The sequence below is a fragment of the Trichoderma camerunense genome (assembly GCF_050948025.1).
Source record: "Trichoderma camerunense strain CBS 138272 chromosome Unknown V8C40scaffold_3, whole genome shotgun sequence".
Taxonomy (NCBI): Eukaryota; Fungi; Ascomycota; class Sordariomycetes; order Hypocreales; family Hypocreaceae; genus Trichoderma; species Trichoderma camerunense.
The window spans coordinates 876,111-894,293 of NW_028145367.1; the positions used below are offsets into that span (position 1 = coordinate 876,111).

General features: G+C 48.0%; 6 protein-coding genes across 6 annotated transcripts; 3 read left to right on the forward strand and 3 right to left on the reverse strand.

The window, feature by feature from the left end:
* Positions 1 to 2,660: 2,660 nt before the first annotated feature.
* V8C40DRAFT_235364 (uncharacterized protein) lies at positions 2,661 to 3,743 on the reverse strand. The gene has a single exon (XM_083213841.1). It carries the CDS (start codon positions 3,380 to 3,382, stop codon positions 2,855 to 2,857), a length of 528 nt encoding a protein of 175 aa, XP_083076949.1. The 5' UTR covers positions 3,383 to 3,743; the 3' UTR covers positions 2,661 to 2,854.
* A 1,453-nt stretch (positions 3,744 to 5,196) lies between these two features.
* V8C40DRAFT_272953 (major facilitator superfamily domain-containing protein) lies at positions 5,197 to 7,128 on the forward strand (the record flags this gene model as incomplete). Its single annotated transcript, XM_083220415.1, has 3 exons — positions 5,197 to 5,926; positions 5,989 to 6,672; positions 6,734 to 7,128. The coding sequence occupies 3 exons, from the start codon at positions 5,197 to 5,199 to the stop codon at positions 7,126 to 7,128; spliced, it is 1,809 nt and encodes a 602-aa protein (XP_083076950.1).
* A 1,012-nt stretch (positions 7,129 to 8,140) lies between these two features.
* Positions 8,141 to 9,265, reverse strand: V8C40DRAFT_284343 (alpha/beta fold hydrolase; the record flags this gene model as incomplete). The annotated part of the gene is made up of 1 exon (XM_083222139.1): positions 8,141 to 9,265. One exon carries the CDS (start codon positions 9,263 to 9,265, stop codon positions 8,141 to 8,143), a length of 1,125 nt encoding a protein of 374 aa, XP_083076951.1.
* Positions 9,266 to 12,329: 3,064 nt separating this feature from the next.
* On the forward strand, positions 12,330 to 13,332 carry V8C40DRAFT_284346 (uncharacterized protein). The gene has a single exon (XM_083222140.1). It carries the CDS (start codon positions 12,356 to 12,358, stop codon positions 13,274 to 13,276), a length of 921 nt encoding a protein of 306 aa, XP_083076952.1. The 5' UTR covers positions 12,330 to 12,355; the 3' UTR covers positions 13,277 to 13,332.
* Positions 13,333 to 14,417: 1,085 nt separating this feature from the next.
* V8C40DRAFT_235367 (Gfo/Idh/MocA family protein) lies at positions 14,418 to 15,949 on the forward strand. Its single transcript, XM_083213842.1, has 2 exons — positions 14,418 to 14,586; positions 14,643 to 15,949. Exons 1-2 carry the CDS (start codon positions 14,572 to 14,574, stop codon positions 15,831 to 15,833), a joined length of 1,206 nt encoding a protein of 401 aa, XP_083076953.1. The 5' UTR covers positions 14,418 to 14,571; the 3' UTR covers positions 15,834 to 15,949.
* An 18-nt stretch (positions 15,950 to 15,967) lies between these two features.
* On the reverse strand, positions 15,968 to 17,807 carry V8C40DRAFT_139752 (cytochrome P450). Its single transcript, XM_083211180.1, has 2 exons — positions 17,244 to 17,807; positions 15,968 to 17,176 (listed from the first exon to the last, which is right to left on the reverse strand). Exons 1-2 carry the CDS (start codon positions 17,768 to 17,770, stop codon positions 16,090 to 16,092), a joined length of 1,614 nt encoding a protein of 537 aa, XP_083076954.1. The 5' UTR covers positions 17,771 to 17,807; the 3' UTR covers positions 15,968 to 16,089.
* Positions 17,808 to 18,183: the final 376 nt, after the last annotated feature.

Sequence of the window (18,183 nt, forward strand, 5' to 3'; positions counted from 1 at the left end):
GGTGACACTGCGAAAGCCGAGTTTCGCCTTACCGTTGAAGGGTCTCGAATGTCTTAGTGCTAACTGCGGTAAATTGGCACTCTGATCATTGCTCAGTCCTATAGAGAACGAGGTTGGCCGGTGAATTGTATTCTTGACGGCGAATTATTATTGCTCATAGATAAGTCTGGACATGAAATGAGTCACTTGACTTGTGATGTTCGAGGCACAGGTATGGCAGTATGGACCAAGAGGGTAGCCTGCACGGGGAGAGCAGGAGTAACGAGAGGGAGGCAACGCTCGTTCGCCAGCATGTAAAGCAGCTGGTCGAAGCCGGTGTCCGACCCGAGGATATTGCCATCGTCACTCCGTACAATGCACAGGTATGTTTCTTGATAGTTGGATCCAGCATAGGAGCTACGAGGTTAGGATTGTGGGTAAGCGGTTTACTGCCTCTGTATTAGCTGCAAGTTGGAGCTTGCTATCTTGTGTCGTCATATGGAGCAAAGAAGAAGCTGGCCAGCAAACATCTCTTTCACAGGCAACCGAGTAACTACTGTAAGTACATGTACATGACGTTTGCCACTTGAATTCGATTTTGTCAACATGACACCAGACAGGTGTCAACTGCCTCGTTACCTAATCGGCGCCGGATCGACTACACGGATTTCAAACCCGGACTGCAGACGAGCAGACAAACGTGAATCATGTCATGCTATCCTACAACTAATCGCTTGCCACGTCATATGAGGCATCATTGACGAATTCTGGTGCCTTTTCACGTTTTTGCTGCCTGATAGCACAAGATGCCGCGCCTTTGCGAAACGAGGCTGAGCTGAAGCTAAGAAGAGGCACAAGACTTGAGTGTTTGCCTCGGCACAGAGCATGCGAAACTTGGCATGTATTTTAACTCGTGGGATTAGTGGCATGTTTAATTACATGAGAGCGACGAGGCTCCGGTGTGGTACTCCGCTGTGGATAGAATATTGTGGTGAGGATCTCAAATATTGGGGGCACCTGTTCTTTTTTTTACGATAACACGAGGAGGTTCCACAGTGAGACAACTTTAGGAAGGCCCAGAATCACAAGCAAAGCGCCTTGTTTCACATGGCAAATGGAGAGAGAAAAAAAGAGAAAATTCTTTCATTTTCCTTTTTCTCTTATCTGTCTCGGCTGTTACCGAGAGTAGAGAGGCGAGCGAAAAGATAGTGTCGGGCCGGCTTCCGCAAAGAGATCTACTATCAGGCGTCAAGTGGGTTTTGGTTTTCCTAGCAAGAAAAAAAAGGCGCGCGCCGTGACCGATGTACGATACGAGTAGCCTCGGCACATGAAGATTCTTGGACTGCTGAGATTTAACGTATTGAATGCACGGACGGGCAAAACGTGGGACTCTCTCTCTCGGTCAGTGCGTTTTTTTGCCCCCCTGTTGGCAAACGGAAACGGAGGCTGGGTTGTTTGTCCGAATCAAGGAAAAAATGGTGCATGTGGTTGTCAGTCAGGCCACGAGCCGCGCCCCTATCGATCATGGCATGACTAATTGTGGTCTACGGGTATGTGGGTTTGTCGTTTTTCGAGATCGAATTCCGTTGGCATGGGCGTGTGATATGATGTGGATTGTTTATCTTTAGCGCATGATGTGTTAATAGAAACAAAAAAAAAAAGACAGGAATAAATCGAAAAACAATAAGCTGAATAATCGAATCGAGATATGGATCGTTTCATGCGGTCAGTTGCCTGTACTGGGTACCCTGTGCTTGTAAATGCAAAAGCGCCTGCTATTTTCAGCCTCATGTCGAAATGCCGTGGAAAGAGACAAATAAAAAAAGAAATCCACGCTTCATTTTACCAGAAGCACGCCAGGAAGGCAGGTTGACCCTTGTCCGTGAAGCTTATTGCCCGAATAGGCGATGGCCAAGAACAAAATGCTCCGAGACGTTAGTCAGCCGCATTTAGGGGAATTGAAGAAAAAAAAATAAGACGGGCAAAATGAAAGGAAACAAGGAAACAAAAGAAGCGGAAGAGAAGCCGCCTTAAAGAAATGAAAAAAGAAAAAAAAAAACGATAAAAGAAAAAAAAAGGAGACGGCGCGGCGCTAGCCCCACAAAAGGTACTGTTCCTTCAATGGCAGCGCAGGATCTCCACGTGCCAAACAAAGTTTTGAGCTACTCCACTGGGGCTAGCGTCTCGGCGAAAGCGGGGCCGGATGTGATGATGGTGCAGAAATCCGCGGAGTTTCCGTCAAACGTCTTTGAAATGGGTGACGACTCTGGCTTTTCTGTTGGTTTCGTCTTCCTTCGGAATTCCGCAATTACTCATGGCCCATGGAATCTGCTCGAGATTATTGGTCTCTTCGTGAGATTTCGTTTTAGATTCGGACTGTTGCTTGGACTCCGTCGTGCTGCTTGAGATGCGCCTACGGGGTGGATCTTGGAGTCACTTAAGATGCTGATATATGCTCAATATTGGTTGCTACGGATGATCGAACCTGGTCGCTGGGACGGAGATGCGGCGACGAGGGGGGCCGTAGTACAATACACGTTGTAATCCCGATGTAAACAGTCATAATTCCGAGGTAGTAAACATGCGCTACTCATACAGTTTCTGTAAGTCGTAACTCTGTCTCATCCCATGGAGAGAACCGCGGGGATCAGAGGTTTGGGGGCTTTACACAAGGGATCGACCAAAAGGATTCTGTACGAGGTTCTTGGCTGTGTAAAGGTTGATACACACAGTAGACTATCTATTTGCTGCAACATACAGGTATGACAGTACTGCATCTGTCTTAGCCGATATAAGGGAAGCTTGATATATTAAAAAAAAAGATCATCACCAATAACGGATGGATTGCGCGCGGGTGCTTGGTAATGGTCCCCCGTTAGCTTGTACTCATGGCTGCCAACTCGCAAACCATCCAGTGACTCTTTCGACTCCCGCGTGAAGGGTAGTTTGTAAGCGGCCGGCAATTGAACGTGAATCCAGACGGACTTCGGACACGGCGCCGTGCTGGTGGGACTTTGATGCCGGAGATTTGCGACCCCCTGGCGACCGAGATTTTGTTTTGCGTTTTCTCATCTTGCTTGGCACCGTTACAGCTGCGCTTGCGATCTGAAACGTGTGCTTCCGACGTCTGTGTCCGAGCACCGAGAGAAAGATTGCCGTGAATGCCACATCCGACGTGGCGTGGCTCGTCTGACATATCTATGCGGGCATTTAGGGCGGGGAAATGGCTTATTGCTGTATTCTGCCCTTGCTGGGAACAAAGAGCCGTGACCGGGGGAGAAGACGCTCCGTCATTCGTTGGAGAAGTTGATCGGGCTGCCTCCCTCCCTTGATCTGCTTTTGGAGACGACAGCCGGTGAGGGGTCCATGTTACACTATTGGCACGGAGGATGGGATGGGACATCCATGAACTGTGGTTTGGATGCTACGAGCCGTGAAGGATTTGGACGCAGCGTCGCATTGGGCAAGCATGCAGCTGCAATGTGATGTGCATAGAAAGGAAGAGGCGTTATTGATAGGCAGCTATTTTGTCTGACAGCCAATACTGTATGTAAGGGGAGGGGGGGAAGCAGTTGTGACTGGTACTGTATTTACAAAATAGCAGCATCGTGTGGCAGCTATAATAAACCTGAAGGAATTCTCCGCCCCTCCTATCTCCTATTTGAGATGGGGTAAAGCGTTAAGAGGGCAAATGGATGATTCGTCTGCTCGTAGGAGTATACGAAGTATGTAGACGAGATACGGGCGGCGTGGGGCCGATTTCGTGAGTATTGCCGGCTCTGTCTTAACGTGCGGGCACATGTGGAATCAATCATACTAAAGAAAAGACAACACCGCAATTATTGCTGAAAAGGCTCAAGACTAATAGCCTATTGCCAGGCACAAAACTCGACTGTTCTAGGCAAAGTGAACTGTAGCAAAAGATGGATTTCCACTGTAGCGGCGATGTGCTCGTGTCAAATCGAGCCGCAAGGGTGTAGTATCAAAGGTCGGTATAGTACTTACGTCATGCAGTGCACAACCAAATGAATCCTGCATTCGGCCGAAGCAAAACCCGGCGTGGCTCCGTGGCGCCATCCAAGCGCTGGCCAAGTCCATGGACTTTCGTCTGTTGTAGGGCAGTTCTAAGTGGTGTCTGTTCCTATTACGCGTAGATACAAGGGAATTAGCGGCCGGAGAATGGAGATAGAAGGGCGTGAGGGTCCCGAAGCAGCCCCAAGCGGCCTAGCAATTGTCGGCGACTAAACCTGATTGGGCACTACCGGCTTGCGGGCTCGGATTGCACTCCTCGTCGAGCGCTTCCCTTCTGCCTCATCGCAAATAACGCCTGTTATCTCCACCACTGGGCGCAATCCTGCTCAAACCCGAATCCCTTGCCAATTCCCACTTCCTGATTCTGTTGCTGATCTGATCATGCAAGCTGTCTGCAGCTCCATCCCAGCTCTGGTGGCTTGGCCCGCCAGATCAGGTCCGGCCTAGAGCAGAGTCCCTGGCCGGGTCAGTCCTTTTGTCTGCTTCCGCTTCCTCGTGCTGGGTTATAAGAAAAGCATCCGGCACTACTGTTGCAAGCATCCATTCAATTATCCGTCCTCTCCATCTTCGGACTTTTGCAACCACAAGCTCAGGCAACCCACGACAACGATCTCTTTAAAGGCCGGCGCCCCCCCATCCCCGGTCGTCAACCAGCCTTGTCTCCTGACTCGCTCGTCCTATCTTGTTGTCCGTCTCTCTTCTCGCCCTCCCGACTTTCATCTTTCAGCAGCCTCGCGCCATTGCCGCTCAGCCGAGGCCCAGCAACGTTCTAGGCCTGTTTTGCTTGTCAAGGGTCTTTCATTTGTCACCACCAGGCCGTTGTGGAATCACTTGTTCGGACGACTCAGCTAGGGCTCGGACAACATCCACCGCTTCCCGCTCACGGAGTTCCACAAGATTAGGTTGTATTTCAGGGAGGTGAGTATTACATGTAACTGAGCACTGCTCAACCCCTGTCCATGATTACCTACGTATAATACCACCTTATTATATACAAGTACATGGCCCCGGTGCCCTTCATGACCTGACTCTGATCCAGGCTTCTCCTCACCCCAAAAAGCTGGACTGTCGGCAATTTAATCTAAGGTTTTTGGCTGGCACATCTACTCCGCATTCTCTAAGCGACCATCGCTACGCACCATAGCCACAACCACCATCATGGCCGACGAAAAGCCTTCCTTGCCGATGGCCGACGACAAACCTTCCGTGCCGGAACAGGAACAGGAACAGTTGCCTCACCCACCCTCCTCTTCATCGGCATCTGCCTCGTCCGCCACTGTCACAACACCCGATCACGATGTCGAATCTCAGCACCAGGCCATCACCTCTGAAAAGGTCAGCCACTGGAGAGTGCTCCTCGATCAGACTGGTGTGACTCAGGAGGTCTTGGAGTACAACTACGGCGGTCAAGGCACCGCTGAGGCTCCCTATCTCGTCGAATTTATCCCCGGCGACAAATGGAATCCCATGGCCTTCAAGGACTCGTTCAAATGGACCATTACTCTAATCCAGGCTAGCGCTACCCTTTCCGTCTCATTCGCCAGTTCCGCCTATTCAGGTGGTGTAAGTGAAATCATCCGGGAATTCAACATCTCCACCGAGGTCGCTATTCTAGGTGTTTCACTGTTCGTTATGGGCTTTGCTATTGGACCACTTCTCTGGGCTCCTCTCTCTGAGCTTTACGGTCGCCAGAAGACTTTCTTCATCAGTTACATGTGCCTGGCCGCTTTCAGCGCTGGAGCCGCTGGCAGCAACTCTATGGCTACTCTCATCATCCTCAGATTCTTTGCCGGTGCCTTTGGATCCTCTCCCCTGACCAACGCCGGTGGTGTTATTGCCGATTTGTTCCAGGCCAAGCAGCGAGGAATTGCCTTCAGTATCTTCGCCATGGCTCCTTTCTTGGGCCCTGCTCTTGGTAAGACTATATCCCCACACCCAGCCTAACAAGGTCGCGTGACGTGCTGACAGTGACTGTAGGTCCGATTGCCGGTGGTTTCCTTGGCGAGTCTAAAGGCTGGCGATGGGTTGAGGGATTGATCGCCATCTTCACCGGTGTTGTCTGGATCGCCAGCACTCTGGCCTACCCCGAGACATATGCCCCCGTCTTGCTTCGTCAACGCGCTGCTGCTCTGAGCAAGAAGACCGGCAAGGTTTACATTTCCAAGCTTGAGGAGGGCCAGCCTCCCAAGACTATTGGCAACCAGCTCAAGGTTTCCCTTTTGAGGCCCTGGCAGCTTCTTTTCAAGGAGCCCATCGTCCTCCTCATCTCTCTCTACATGGCCATCATCTACGGTACCCTCTACATGTGCTTCGCCGCTTTCCCCATTGTTTTCCAGCAGGGTCGTGGCTGGAGCCCTGGTATCGGTGGTCTCGCCTTCCTTGGTATTGCCATTGGTATGACCGTTTCCACCATTGGATCCGTTTTCGACAACAACCGATACATCAAGACTGCCGCCCGATCTCCTGATGGAAACGCTGCTCCCGAGGCTCGTCTGCCACCCGCCATCCTTGGCTCCATCCTGATCCCCGTTGGCTTGTTCTGGTTCGCGTGGACCAACGGCCCCAGCGTCCACTGGATTGTCTCCATCATTGGTTCCATCTTCTTTGCCGCCGGTATCGTCTTGGTCTTCCTCTCACTGATGAACTACCTTGTTGACGCATGTAAGTTGACGCCGCGCTCTGTCTTTTTCTCTTGTGTGATGGCTGCTAACGCTTGTCTTAGATGTTATTTTCGCCGCCTCGGCTCTGGCTGCTAGCTCCGTTCTCCGATCTCTCTTTGGTGCTGCTTTCCCTCTCTTCACCACTTACATGTATCAGAACTTGGGTATCCACTGGGCGAGTTCCATTCCCGCCTTTTTGGCGCTGGCCTGCGTTCCTTTCCCATTCCTCTTCTGGAAATACGGCGACAAGATCCGTGCTAGGTGCCAATATGCCGCTGAAGCCGCCGCTGTTCTTGCGAGAATACGCGCCAAGGGTGCTGTGGTCACCGAGGAACAGGCTGTCGCAGAGGTCAAGGAGCACGAGCGGGAGAGGCGAGAGAGTCTGGCTCTGCAGAGGGAGGCTAGCCGTGCTAGCCGTGCCAGCCGTGCTGCCTCGCACAAGGCTCGCGACAACTAAACTTTTCCAATTCACCTAATGGATCAACATCTCTCCTCAACTTTTACTTTCGATTGGATATATCACCACCCCCTATTTTATTTTCTTTCGACACCTCCTGTATTGGCAACATCTCGGCGACTAATGCTTGATTTTGCAAGTACTTGATTCCCCTGGATTTTTTATGCAAACATTTGATAGTCATTTCGAAGCGATAGAATATGTTGGCTCACTGTTTTTTTTTTATGGTCTCTGAATAATGCCTATGCGGAACGGATATGCATTGATTAATATACATATATAGAATTTTGCCCTCTTTTATAATGAAGGGGGCAAAAAGCAAAATTGGGGTCATGGGATGCGGAGTATATGATGATGCCTCTCATAGCGATGAGAGGACAACGGTCTCACGCGTCTGATGCAATGGCCTGGCCACTCTTAGCGTTTGTTTTTTATTACTCATTTAGACAATATTGTATGGATTGTCGATACCACAAATAGCATGTACATAGACAGATTGGAAGACAGAAGAAAAGTTAATGCTCTAAATAAGACGGATCCTGAGTTGTTGTGATTAGCAAGTGACGTGTGTGGATGTCGAACTAAGTGAATCGAGGCCCATGACATGGATGCAGGGTCGAGTCTGCTGTTCAGTTCATGGGCATTATCTTCGTAACTCCATGAAAAGATCTATGTGGAACTCCTCCCTGTATATATGGGATTATGTTATGTTTGAGGTTTGACATTACAAGGCGTGTCTTTGCCAACCACTTTCGGAAAATATATCGGACGCTACCATGTGTCGAGCTCAGCCCAATAGGGATGTCAGTGCTAGCCGTAGGACTATAGTGTAAAATAAGAAGCAATGCCGCTTCGATGGGTGTTCTAGCTCTTTAATCCTCGACACGCTCTTTTAGGTCGAAGTACGGTCTCGCGGCGTTTATGGCTCACTTGATGGGACTACTCGTGTCATGGAAATTATCTCTATGGATTATAAGTTGTATATATACATGTATGTTGGTTCTCTTGACAATTAGACATTGCTCTCAAGAAATTGCTGAATTTTCGCAAAGGTTTCTGTGCTGGATGCGTGCAACATGAAATCATGGCCAGTGTTATCAATGACTTGCGTCTGGAATGAGGTCGCATTGGGGAAAAGAGCGGACGAATTTGCCAGCTGTTCCGCGCAATCACCATTCTTGGGATTACAGAACATGAAATCCTTACTCCCTGTAATAGCAAGGACTTTGCCCGTGAATCCAATTGCGGGCTGCAGACCCTCCCCAAGACTACCACCCTCTCCACATGTCATGACATCCTGGGTGTCAAAGCTCATCTTCGGGATGGTAGGATCATATGCGCCGGCGTAGAAAATTTGTTCATGGCCAGTTTCGTTACTAGCAGTGATGTATCCCAGTGGATATCCTTTGAAACGATCGAAAAGGAGAGCAGCCGGCTGCATTTGGAGCGCCAGCATGGGGCTCGGCAACGGGACAAACGCCGACCAGCCTGTCAGAACAACGGCATCGGCGAAAGTCGGCACAAATCTGGCTGCTGCAACACCAGTAATTGAACCATAAGAGTGCCCTGTGAAGACAACTTTAGGGAACGAAATCCCGAGTGGGTTGTTGGTAGACCGGAGAGAGGCCGCGATGGCGTCGATAACTGCCGCTTCAATCGGCAGCTGGACAATCGTGTTAGGATCAGGAAGAGTCGAGCTGCCATGACCAGGTAGGTCTATTGCGAGAGTTGCGTATCCTTGCGAAGCAAAAAATCGCTGATATGAGTAACCAGAGGCTTGGAGATCCGGCTTGCCCAGAGCATCCCATATGGTTCGGTCGCAAGTGTTGCCGTGGGCTAGCAGTTGAATCGGACGAGTTTCGGGAGGAGTTGCGCCTGCTGGTGCACAGTACTGGGCGCTGATGGAGAAGTTGGCAGATGTTGAAACCTGTCCAACAACGCCGACGGCTCCTGTACTAAGACCCTGATCGAGAAACTGATCGATTGAAGAAACACTGTTTGGGTCAATGGTATTGCCAAAATCTTCATTGTTGGCAGTGACTGAAACTGGAAACTCGACGATCTTGCACTCAACTGCTTCCTGGGCAGCAGAAGAAGCCGCAAGAGCAAGCGCAGCTATGGTAACCGAGGAACGCATTTCTCTTCTCTACTTCTTTTACTTTTAGTAAGACTGAAGTTGCTGCCGATTGACAAGTATACCAGGAAAATTGACTCAGTCGCTGTTTGGTGCTGTTGGTCAGGCAAGACATACAGCGAGACAACTGAGTCGCAGATGCTGTCTTATACCTATTCTAAACCCCCTGCCCCTGTCAGACATTCTAGAGAAATAGGGTATACAATACGCCAAAAGCTAAACCTCATTATCCTTGTCCTTGATAAGAGTAATTATGATTAACACTTCTAATTAGTTCGGCACCTTTGAAGACTATGCTTAGTTGATGGATGACGTACGACGGAACATAGAGTACTATTTCGCCCGATTTGATGATATGGGTAGTTGACCAGCTCACTGGGAGACACGTAGGAAAAACAGGGATAACATGGTTCTCCTAGTCGTTCTGGACTTTGCTTGTAATGCTACTGGTAGGAGTGAGACATTGCGGATCTAATAGCGGTTTGGTTGCTTATGACAAGACTCTGGTTGCTCCATCCCTTGCAGATTTATAGCTAGGGCTGACATGTCGACCAACTATATACGAAAGATCCACCTAAGAGGGTAGCAAGGGGGAATAAATACCGCCGCTTATTGTTGCAATACACACAAGTTTATAGTAAAAAGACCGGCGGTTTTTCTTTCCTGCATGCACTCCTGACATGGGATCAAGTCAATCCTGGTCTGAAGTGGCGGAAGTCGGTGCTATGGAAGACAAAGGGCCGCGTTCGGAGTATCCACTATTGGATCTACATAAGAAGAGAATAGTTGAAGTTTCATAAGGCAACTGTTCATTTGAAGGATTTGATATGGAGAAATTACGTTGTGGAATTAGCGTAAATAATGCAACTACTTACTTGAGAATGTTTCACCATTTTGGACACGAGCTTGTGAAAGATTAAGAGCAATACATAAAGTATCGAGATAATAATAGCTAGGTTGGGATAACATGATCTTGTAATTTGGATGCGCAGCGGATTTGCGAAAGTGTTTCTTTGTTCTAACGACTATGATAAAAGGTTGATAATCGCCGCTACGGTATTGAGGCTAAGCATATGAGTTAATGAAAGTACTGAAGTCTAGAGAAAATGCATTCCCAGTAGTTTGGCTGGGGATACATTTTCATCCTGGTTGCGTTATCATTTCATTTATATACATGTACTCTTTCACCATCTCCGTTCATCAGAACCATGAAGATAGCTTAGACTATAGGCCTATATACTACTTCCGACATTAGGAAGGGCAGAACAAAAGAAAATGCTATTGTAAAAATAGGAAAAAAAAGAGTCGCTCACAATACTACAGCAAGACACCAACTCACAAGTCTTATCTCTACAGCTATAGTGCTACCATAGTGACAGCGCCTTCTATCAAGTTGGCTAGTTACACATAAGCAGGTGATTAGAGTGCTAAATAAGGAGTAACTTAACGACCCTATAAAAGATTTCCCACGTATGCCATATGAGGATGTGTCTATCTTCAGTAGAAGTGAAGATTAGCGAAGGTGAGAATGTATCTTCCACCGACGTAAGAAGGGGTGGATTATGGTTACTGGCAATGGTTAGTCTTGCCACTGGTAAGAGGCGCTAAGAAACTTCTGCATTTACGGGTATAGCCGCTGGCGACGTTTAGGTCGCGGGAAATTTGTTTAATAAGATGTCAGCAGATGCCGAAGGTGTGGGTTTTATTTCGGCATAAGGTGTGTTGAAGGCCGTAGTCAGCGTATCCGTGTGCCGTAGGCCGTTTCCCCCGGAGCTCCGCCTCTCTCCTTCGGGCCAGCCCGCGTCGGTCCGACCGGTAGCGGTCAACTATCTGTAAACGCTGCGGGAGGCCGGTTCGATTGTATATACCTGTTGTGATCCTTGACGTAGAGACCTGACCTGTTCCGGCCTACGCCGTGCAAGCTGTGATATGCCCTGCGTACAGAGCATTGACAGATGGGCTTCTCTATATACATACTGTCCTGGCAAGGTACCGTTGTTTCAATCTGTGCTTGCACTAGCATCGACTCAAGTCTGAGAAGCAGTATTCATGCGATTATATCTTGAGAGTCGGCTGCTAGTAAGACCGAATGATCGGCCATGAGTTCTACCGTACTGTTCCTCGCCATATTTTATTGACAGCTAGGAATACACCTCTGAACCAGCTTGATCAACACGAGTATAACGTCAGAAACCTACATGCATGTATAGTTGCTATAAATATCACGGAGTGAGAACAAGCTGGGAAAGCAATTCATCTTTCAGCTACAGCTGCGTTCTTCCAAGAACGGACATAGCAGCTGTCAGACCTAGGAGCCATTTCCAACGATAACCTGTCTTCCAACTTCTGTCTAGCTCTCGGAAAAAGTTGCTCTTCTTATTTAGTCACCAATCCTAACCACTAATTGACCACAGGCTTCTATCAAAATATACGAAGACTTCCAAATATAGAGCATTTTTCCAAGAGACGTATGCTACTCCTCATCCACTTTTATAGCCGAACAGCGCCGATGTAAGACAGCTTGATCAATACAAATCCACTTCTAAGGTGAACAGCATAAGCTTAATACCAAGCGTAAGCCTTGTCGCAAATACGTTCTGGAGCGATGTACGCCTATCAGATATTCATGACTCGTAGTGATTATAGTTAATATTCATTGTAGGATTCGCGTTTTTTAGCAGCTTATCTGTCCCAAGAGTAGTTCAAGCTTTGTTACCATAACATATATTACATAGAGCACCGAGTTCTATGCATGCTTCATATCGACATACCTATACGAGTCTTTGGGCGCAAATAAGCACTAATCGGCAGTAAAATGTCAAGATATTTAGTCTTACCGAGAAATGACAGGATCCTTATCTGCTTCGTATTGGTCTCACGGCCTTGGGCATCAGCATTTAGAGCATTTGGATTACTGTTGGTTTACATGAGAAGGTTGAGTCTATAAGTATGAGTTGAGTGCCGGAAGTTGGAACTGGACTCCTCAGCAGCACAACTACTTTAGTTACGAAGCAGCTCTTCCCCGAACTCAACTTCCTAAACATCAGTCTCTCCAGTCATTTCTTCCCTCGCACTTGTCATCACCATCTCAAAATGCGTTGGTCCAGCGAAGTAGGCCTCCTCTTCGGAGCCTTCTCTGCCCTTTTTACGGGGACAGCAACAGCTGCCGAAGAATTTGTTTGTCAGCCAGGAGGAGCCTCGGTGACCAATAGTGATTGCATGGCAGCTGCATCTGCTCTGCTCATTGCTTCAAACCCGTGTAATGGCAAAGTTGTTGTGCCTAAGAACGGTATAGGCGCCAAGCACGGCAATTGCTGTGCGGTTATGTGGCGTGATGCTGGCGACATTACTCACAGCATCGATTACCTATCTGCAGCATTTATGGACAATGTTGTCACCTGCCAGAGGGGTTACACCATTCTGGACGATGGAACGAAAGTGCAGACCAATTTCGAGTCGTGTGGGGTGGTGAAGATTATTGGGAGAGATACCATTCCCGATGAGGAGGAGAAGCCGACTCCGGAATTCAGAGGAATGACTCGCCGAGCTTTGCCAGAAGAAGCTGAATTGGCTAAGAGAGGTGCCATCGATGTGTGCGGCAGAGCCCTCAACGACGTCATTGATGTCCCTGGCCTTGCTGCCAAAGGATTCGAACTTGTTCAAACAACTACTGGTGCCGGCGCGGGCTACAAGGTACCAGCCGCAATCTCTCAGTCGATATACTCGCAGCTCATCTCGCAGTTTGAGCATCAGGCTAGCGGCGCAGTGGCGAGACTGGCTGGCGAATATCTCACTCGCGAACAATTTTCTTACACAGCAATGGACCTCGCCAATAAAGCTGCCACTTCTTGGAATGCTGTTCGGAATTCACTGGGCGACAGTATAATGGAACAGGTGATAAAAAAGGTGGTGACGTTTGGAAGTTTAACCCAGTTCAAGGCTATCTCATACACTCTCAGATACGCCTCTGGAGAGGCTTTGGTGGAGTTTATCGTCAATAACAATCGCTCATAACTACCACGAGTACCACCTAAATAAAAGGTGGCGGATAATACGCACCTACTGAGGACCAAGTACTCCGCCAGGATATTGGGTGAAGTACAGACAACACTGGGACTGCCAATGCACCTCCAAGGAGGACTTGTCCGTAATAATGAGGCATGACGGGCGAAACATACCTTATAGGTTCAATGGTGTAAAGTATATATTACAAGGGAGAATTCTCTGGGCTCCAGATTTATCTCAGTAGACGCAAAGAAGGGAAAAGAAGGAATAACAAGCATACAAAAGACCTCTCCCCTCTTCAATATAATCATGACGAGATGACAGTGAAAGACTACCGAAATCGAAACTGGTGATTGGCTTACATGTATCCCTGACACCAGCTGAATGGGTAGTATTTTAGAATTGGTGCGCACATGGCAAGTCACAAAGCAGGCAGACCATTACAAAAGGACTACAGAAACCCGTATTTGGGTGGCAGATTAGGCAATTGATCAGTGAAACGCGACCATGACCCATTTTCTACTATTGGCATCACGATTCTCGTTTAAATATATGAGATGGTTCCATCTTAACTCTTCATATTCCCCCTTACAGAGCTCCGCCCTTGCTGGATCTAAATTGAAACAGGTGATGTAGTCATTGGTTGTCAGACGCAGTACACGAAGATTTGGCGGCCATGAAATAATATCACTCCCGCTTACTCTTAAGACACATGCATCACCAGTTTATTTATATAAACCATGCCGCATTTCACTGCTAGACTTTAGTAGAAGCTGTCGCTGGTCTACTGTGTATTTGTTCTCTCGGACACATGAATACTCGGATTCCTGTCCCAATCCCGCTCCGAATCCCTCATCATCTCAGTAACCAGGTTTATCAACATAGGATGAAGAAGACGAATATCCAACTTGAAAAGTGATTATCTGGCTCAGAGCTGGCATTACGTTTTTGTCGAATCAAGCGTAGAATGTTGAATTGCACCGAAGGTCCGTTCTGAGACTACATTCGCCTGTCTTGTATGGGACAGTGTTAAACCCCTGCAATACGGCCGGATTTGGCGAGAAGCCCGTCCAATTCCAAGACGTTGCAATTTAGATAAAGGGCCTCGCCTCCGACACCTGGCCTGAAGCTAGACATAAATCCATACATAGTTCATAATCTCCAGCTCTCGTCAGAGTTCCGAGACCCATGCTCATTGCGGTTTGAAGCCCACTGAGCGCGAGCACACATGTAACATTCTGTGTCATTTTCGACCATTCCACTATACCTGTATTTTGGATAGCTTGAGCTAGACTACCTCGAAGATGCCGATGTTGGAGGTGAATCATCCTAGTCGAATTCTCCTCACGCCAAGGAAAGCTAATGATGTGTCAAGCTCATCATCGATGTTGTGAACTGGTGGAATGGCGTCAACAAAATAAAAGCAAATCTTATAAAGAATCCAGATGCCATCAAGCTTGGCGTCTTGTCGGCCGCGGGAATCAACTTCCCTGCACTTTTTGACCCGGTTCAGACCCATCCCGGCGTCGTCATTACCGCCATTGCTGCCAGATCGAAAGCGAAAGCAGAAGCGCAAGTCGCCAAATACAAATTAGGCGCGGTCAAAGTGTACGATTCCTATGAAGAGGTCCTTCAGGATCCCGATATCGATGCTGTCTATGTCCCTCTCCCCAATGGCCTACATCATAAGTGGGCATTAAACGCCTTGAGAGCGGGCAAACATGTGCTGATAGAGAAACCTATTGCGTCTAATGCCGCTGAAGCCAAAGAGATTCAGGATTGCGCAAACGAAATCGGCAAAATTGCTCTGGAGGCTTACCACTGGCGGTTTCACCCTGCCGCTCATCGGGTGAAAGAGATCATCGAAAGCGGGAAATATGGCCATCTCACGGGCGTCTTTTCAAAGATGGTTTTACCTCCTGGAACTTTGGTCACTAATGACATCAGATTAAACTACGAACTGGGAGGCGGAGCTTCCATGGATCTATGCTACGTCCTTTCCTCGTCTTTGTATTGGGCTGCCGCTCCCAACGATGCAAAGGGCACCAGTTTCGAAGTCCTATCAACGAAGCCTCAGCTCAGTAAGCGCGACAAGCGAATTGATGAAAATATGGACACTACCATCGTGATTACCAACGCCGACAGCGCCAGGCCACCGGTCAAGTGTACCACTGTCTCTAAACTGGTACCGCCCAAGCTCCTGGGCTTCATACCACAGATGTGGGGTGTGACTCCGTTGGCGGTGCTGGAGCTAGAACAGGCCAAGATTGAGTTTACAGCCTTTGTTACTCCGTTTATTGGACATAAGATCATCGTTACTGAGAAGAGCGGCAAGAAAACAACTGAGTCGTGCTATACAGGCGGGCCTCTATGGGGCGAGAGGGGTGAACCTTGGTGGACATCGTACAGGTATCAGCTCGAGGGTTTTGTCGATCGTATCAAAGCGGCCAAAACCCAAGAAAAGTATGATGGACCCTGGGTTGATTTGGATGAAAGTGTTAAGCTTATGGAGATTGTGGATGCCGTCTATGAGAAGTCCGGGATGCCAAAACGTGGGGTGGAATGAAGGCTGGTGGCGTCGAATACCATTGTTTAGTTGTAAACTTCTACTGCAGTTGCGAATGTCTCTATCTTTCAGTCCTTATATTTGAACCAAATATTGAGAGTGTGTTGAAAAATACTAGAGTCAATTTAGAAGAATCCTGAGCATCTGCCAGTGTACTAAGCTAATGAACAGATCAATTTGCCACTTTGTCATGCCCTTTTCTCTCTGCTCTTAGTAACATGCTCGAGAGACTCATTTATCACTGATATTAACTTGTTCATTTGTAGGCCGTCAAGTCGTATCCAGACTCAAGAAGGTCAGCGTCGCTCTTCTCCCAAGGATGATCCACTTCGATGGATTTGATGAGTTCTTCATGCTTCTCACTCCTCACGGTGATACTAAACGGAAAACTCGCCGGATGACTAACCAGCCCTGGCAATTGTTCTACTCTGGGCTCCATCAGGACACCTTGTTCGTCTACCGCCTTGCTGATGTTGAACGTAGCTAGCAGCCGAGCCATCGTTATGAAGATGCTGTCATCGGCCATATACCGCCCAGGGCAGATTCTGCGACCGTAACCAAATAATTCGCTCAGATCAGGTTCATTGCGCGGCTCGAGAAACCTCTCTGGGGAGAAACGGAATGGATCTGAATATATTTGAGGATTATGGTGCATCCACCACACCGAGGGGAGCAGGAGCGCTCCCTTGGGAATACGGTAGCCATTATAGGTAAAATCTTCAGCGGTTGCATGAATCGTGGTAATTGGCACAATTGTGAACCATCGAAAAGCTTCCTTGACAATAGCCGAGGTATATTTCAGCCGTTCCTGATCATCGAACTGAGGAAGTCGAGTTGGAGATGTGCCAATCAAGTTGTCAATTTCCTCTTGTGCCTTCTTCTGGACTTCCGGAAATAGGGTCATAGCTAATATAAAGGCAGTCAGAACTGCTACAGTAGTGTCTGATCCTGCACCGTACAAGATTCCTGCCGTCCATTTGATAGCATCCTCGTCGTCGTTGTCGAGAATTCCAGTTTTTGTGCTGTATCGTTCAATAAGGCCTGACACAAATGATGGGCGATTGGTGCCGTTTGCCATTTGCCGCTTAACGAACGAGTAGGGAATGTTCACTGCATCATGGTTGACTTTGTTCCATTGCCGGGCTATCTCCTTGAATGCCGTGCCTGGGAACCAATCGGGTAGATGCTTAAGAGCAGGTATCATGTCAACGGGTCTTGGTGAGGGGTTCAAAGCTTGTGAAAGGTTGGTCATCATTGTCTCGATCAATTTCGTCAAAGGATCGACCGCGTGTTGCTCAATGGAATAACCATATACGGTTTTTAGGATGATGGCGGCCGCCTCGCTGTCGAATTGGGCATTGATTTAGCTATATTTTCCTTCCACTATAAAGACTTCATGTACAAACTCACGTCCTAAAGTGTTTGATAAGATTCTTGGGATCATCCATGGTCCGTTTCAAAAGGCGCCGCGACTCAACATCTTGAACGCCATTGAATTGTGCGGCAATCGTTTTTGTGCCTGCCTGTTGGTGCATGAACTTCCTCTGCAGCCGGAAGTCTGCGTCATACTGTCTCCCTGACGTGAATTTTTGAAACCCACACAGCTCGAATGCGAAGACTGATGTCGGTCGATTGGAAGTTTTCAACGACATTTTGTTCATAATGTCATTCGCTACCTGCCTGTCGTGGATGATAACAAGAGTTTGGCCCAGTACTGTTACGGAGCTGATTGGGCCATAGAGATCCTTGAACTTGAGCCAATGCTGGAACTCAGGAATCTCTGGTGGTGGAAGATCCAAGATATTACCAAGGATGGGCAGACCCTTTGGCCCCGGAGGAAGACTCAATAAGACATTCTTCTTTCGAAAATATTGATGATAGACCAGAAGACCTATCAAGGCAACAATTCCAGCAGCAACCTGGAGCATAACGAACATGATGGCGGTGAAGTTAGAGCGCGATATATTTTACTGCTGTAAACAAGTAGAACACAGGTCGAAGACGAAGGAAACCCCGCACTCTTAAACTTCATGACGAGGCTCTGGGATGTTATCTTGATATGTTGTGATTGGTTACAGAATGTTACATTCTTCCTGGGAACAAATCAGGCTTTGATGCTACCCTGGCGGTCAATCCTAAAAGAGCGACTTCCACGACCAATAGAGACGACACTCTCTTATCTCCTCATTGAACGCTGTAACATCATAAGTAATCTCAAATTGCGAGATATTCGCCACCGTGTTACCATCGTGATCTCGGAAAACGAGGTAGAGGCAGACATGGTGTTGTTGTTCACCACTACACCATTGCGTAGTCAATGCTCCTCAGTAGTAACAAGATAGCGTAAATT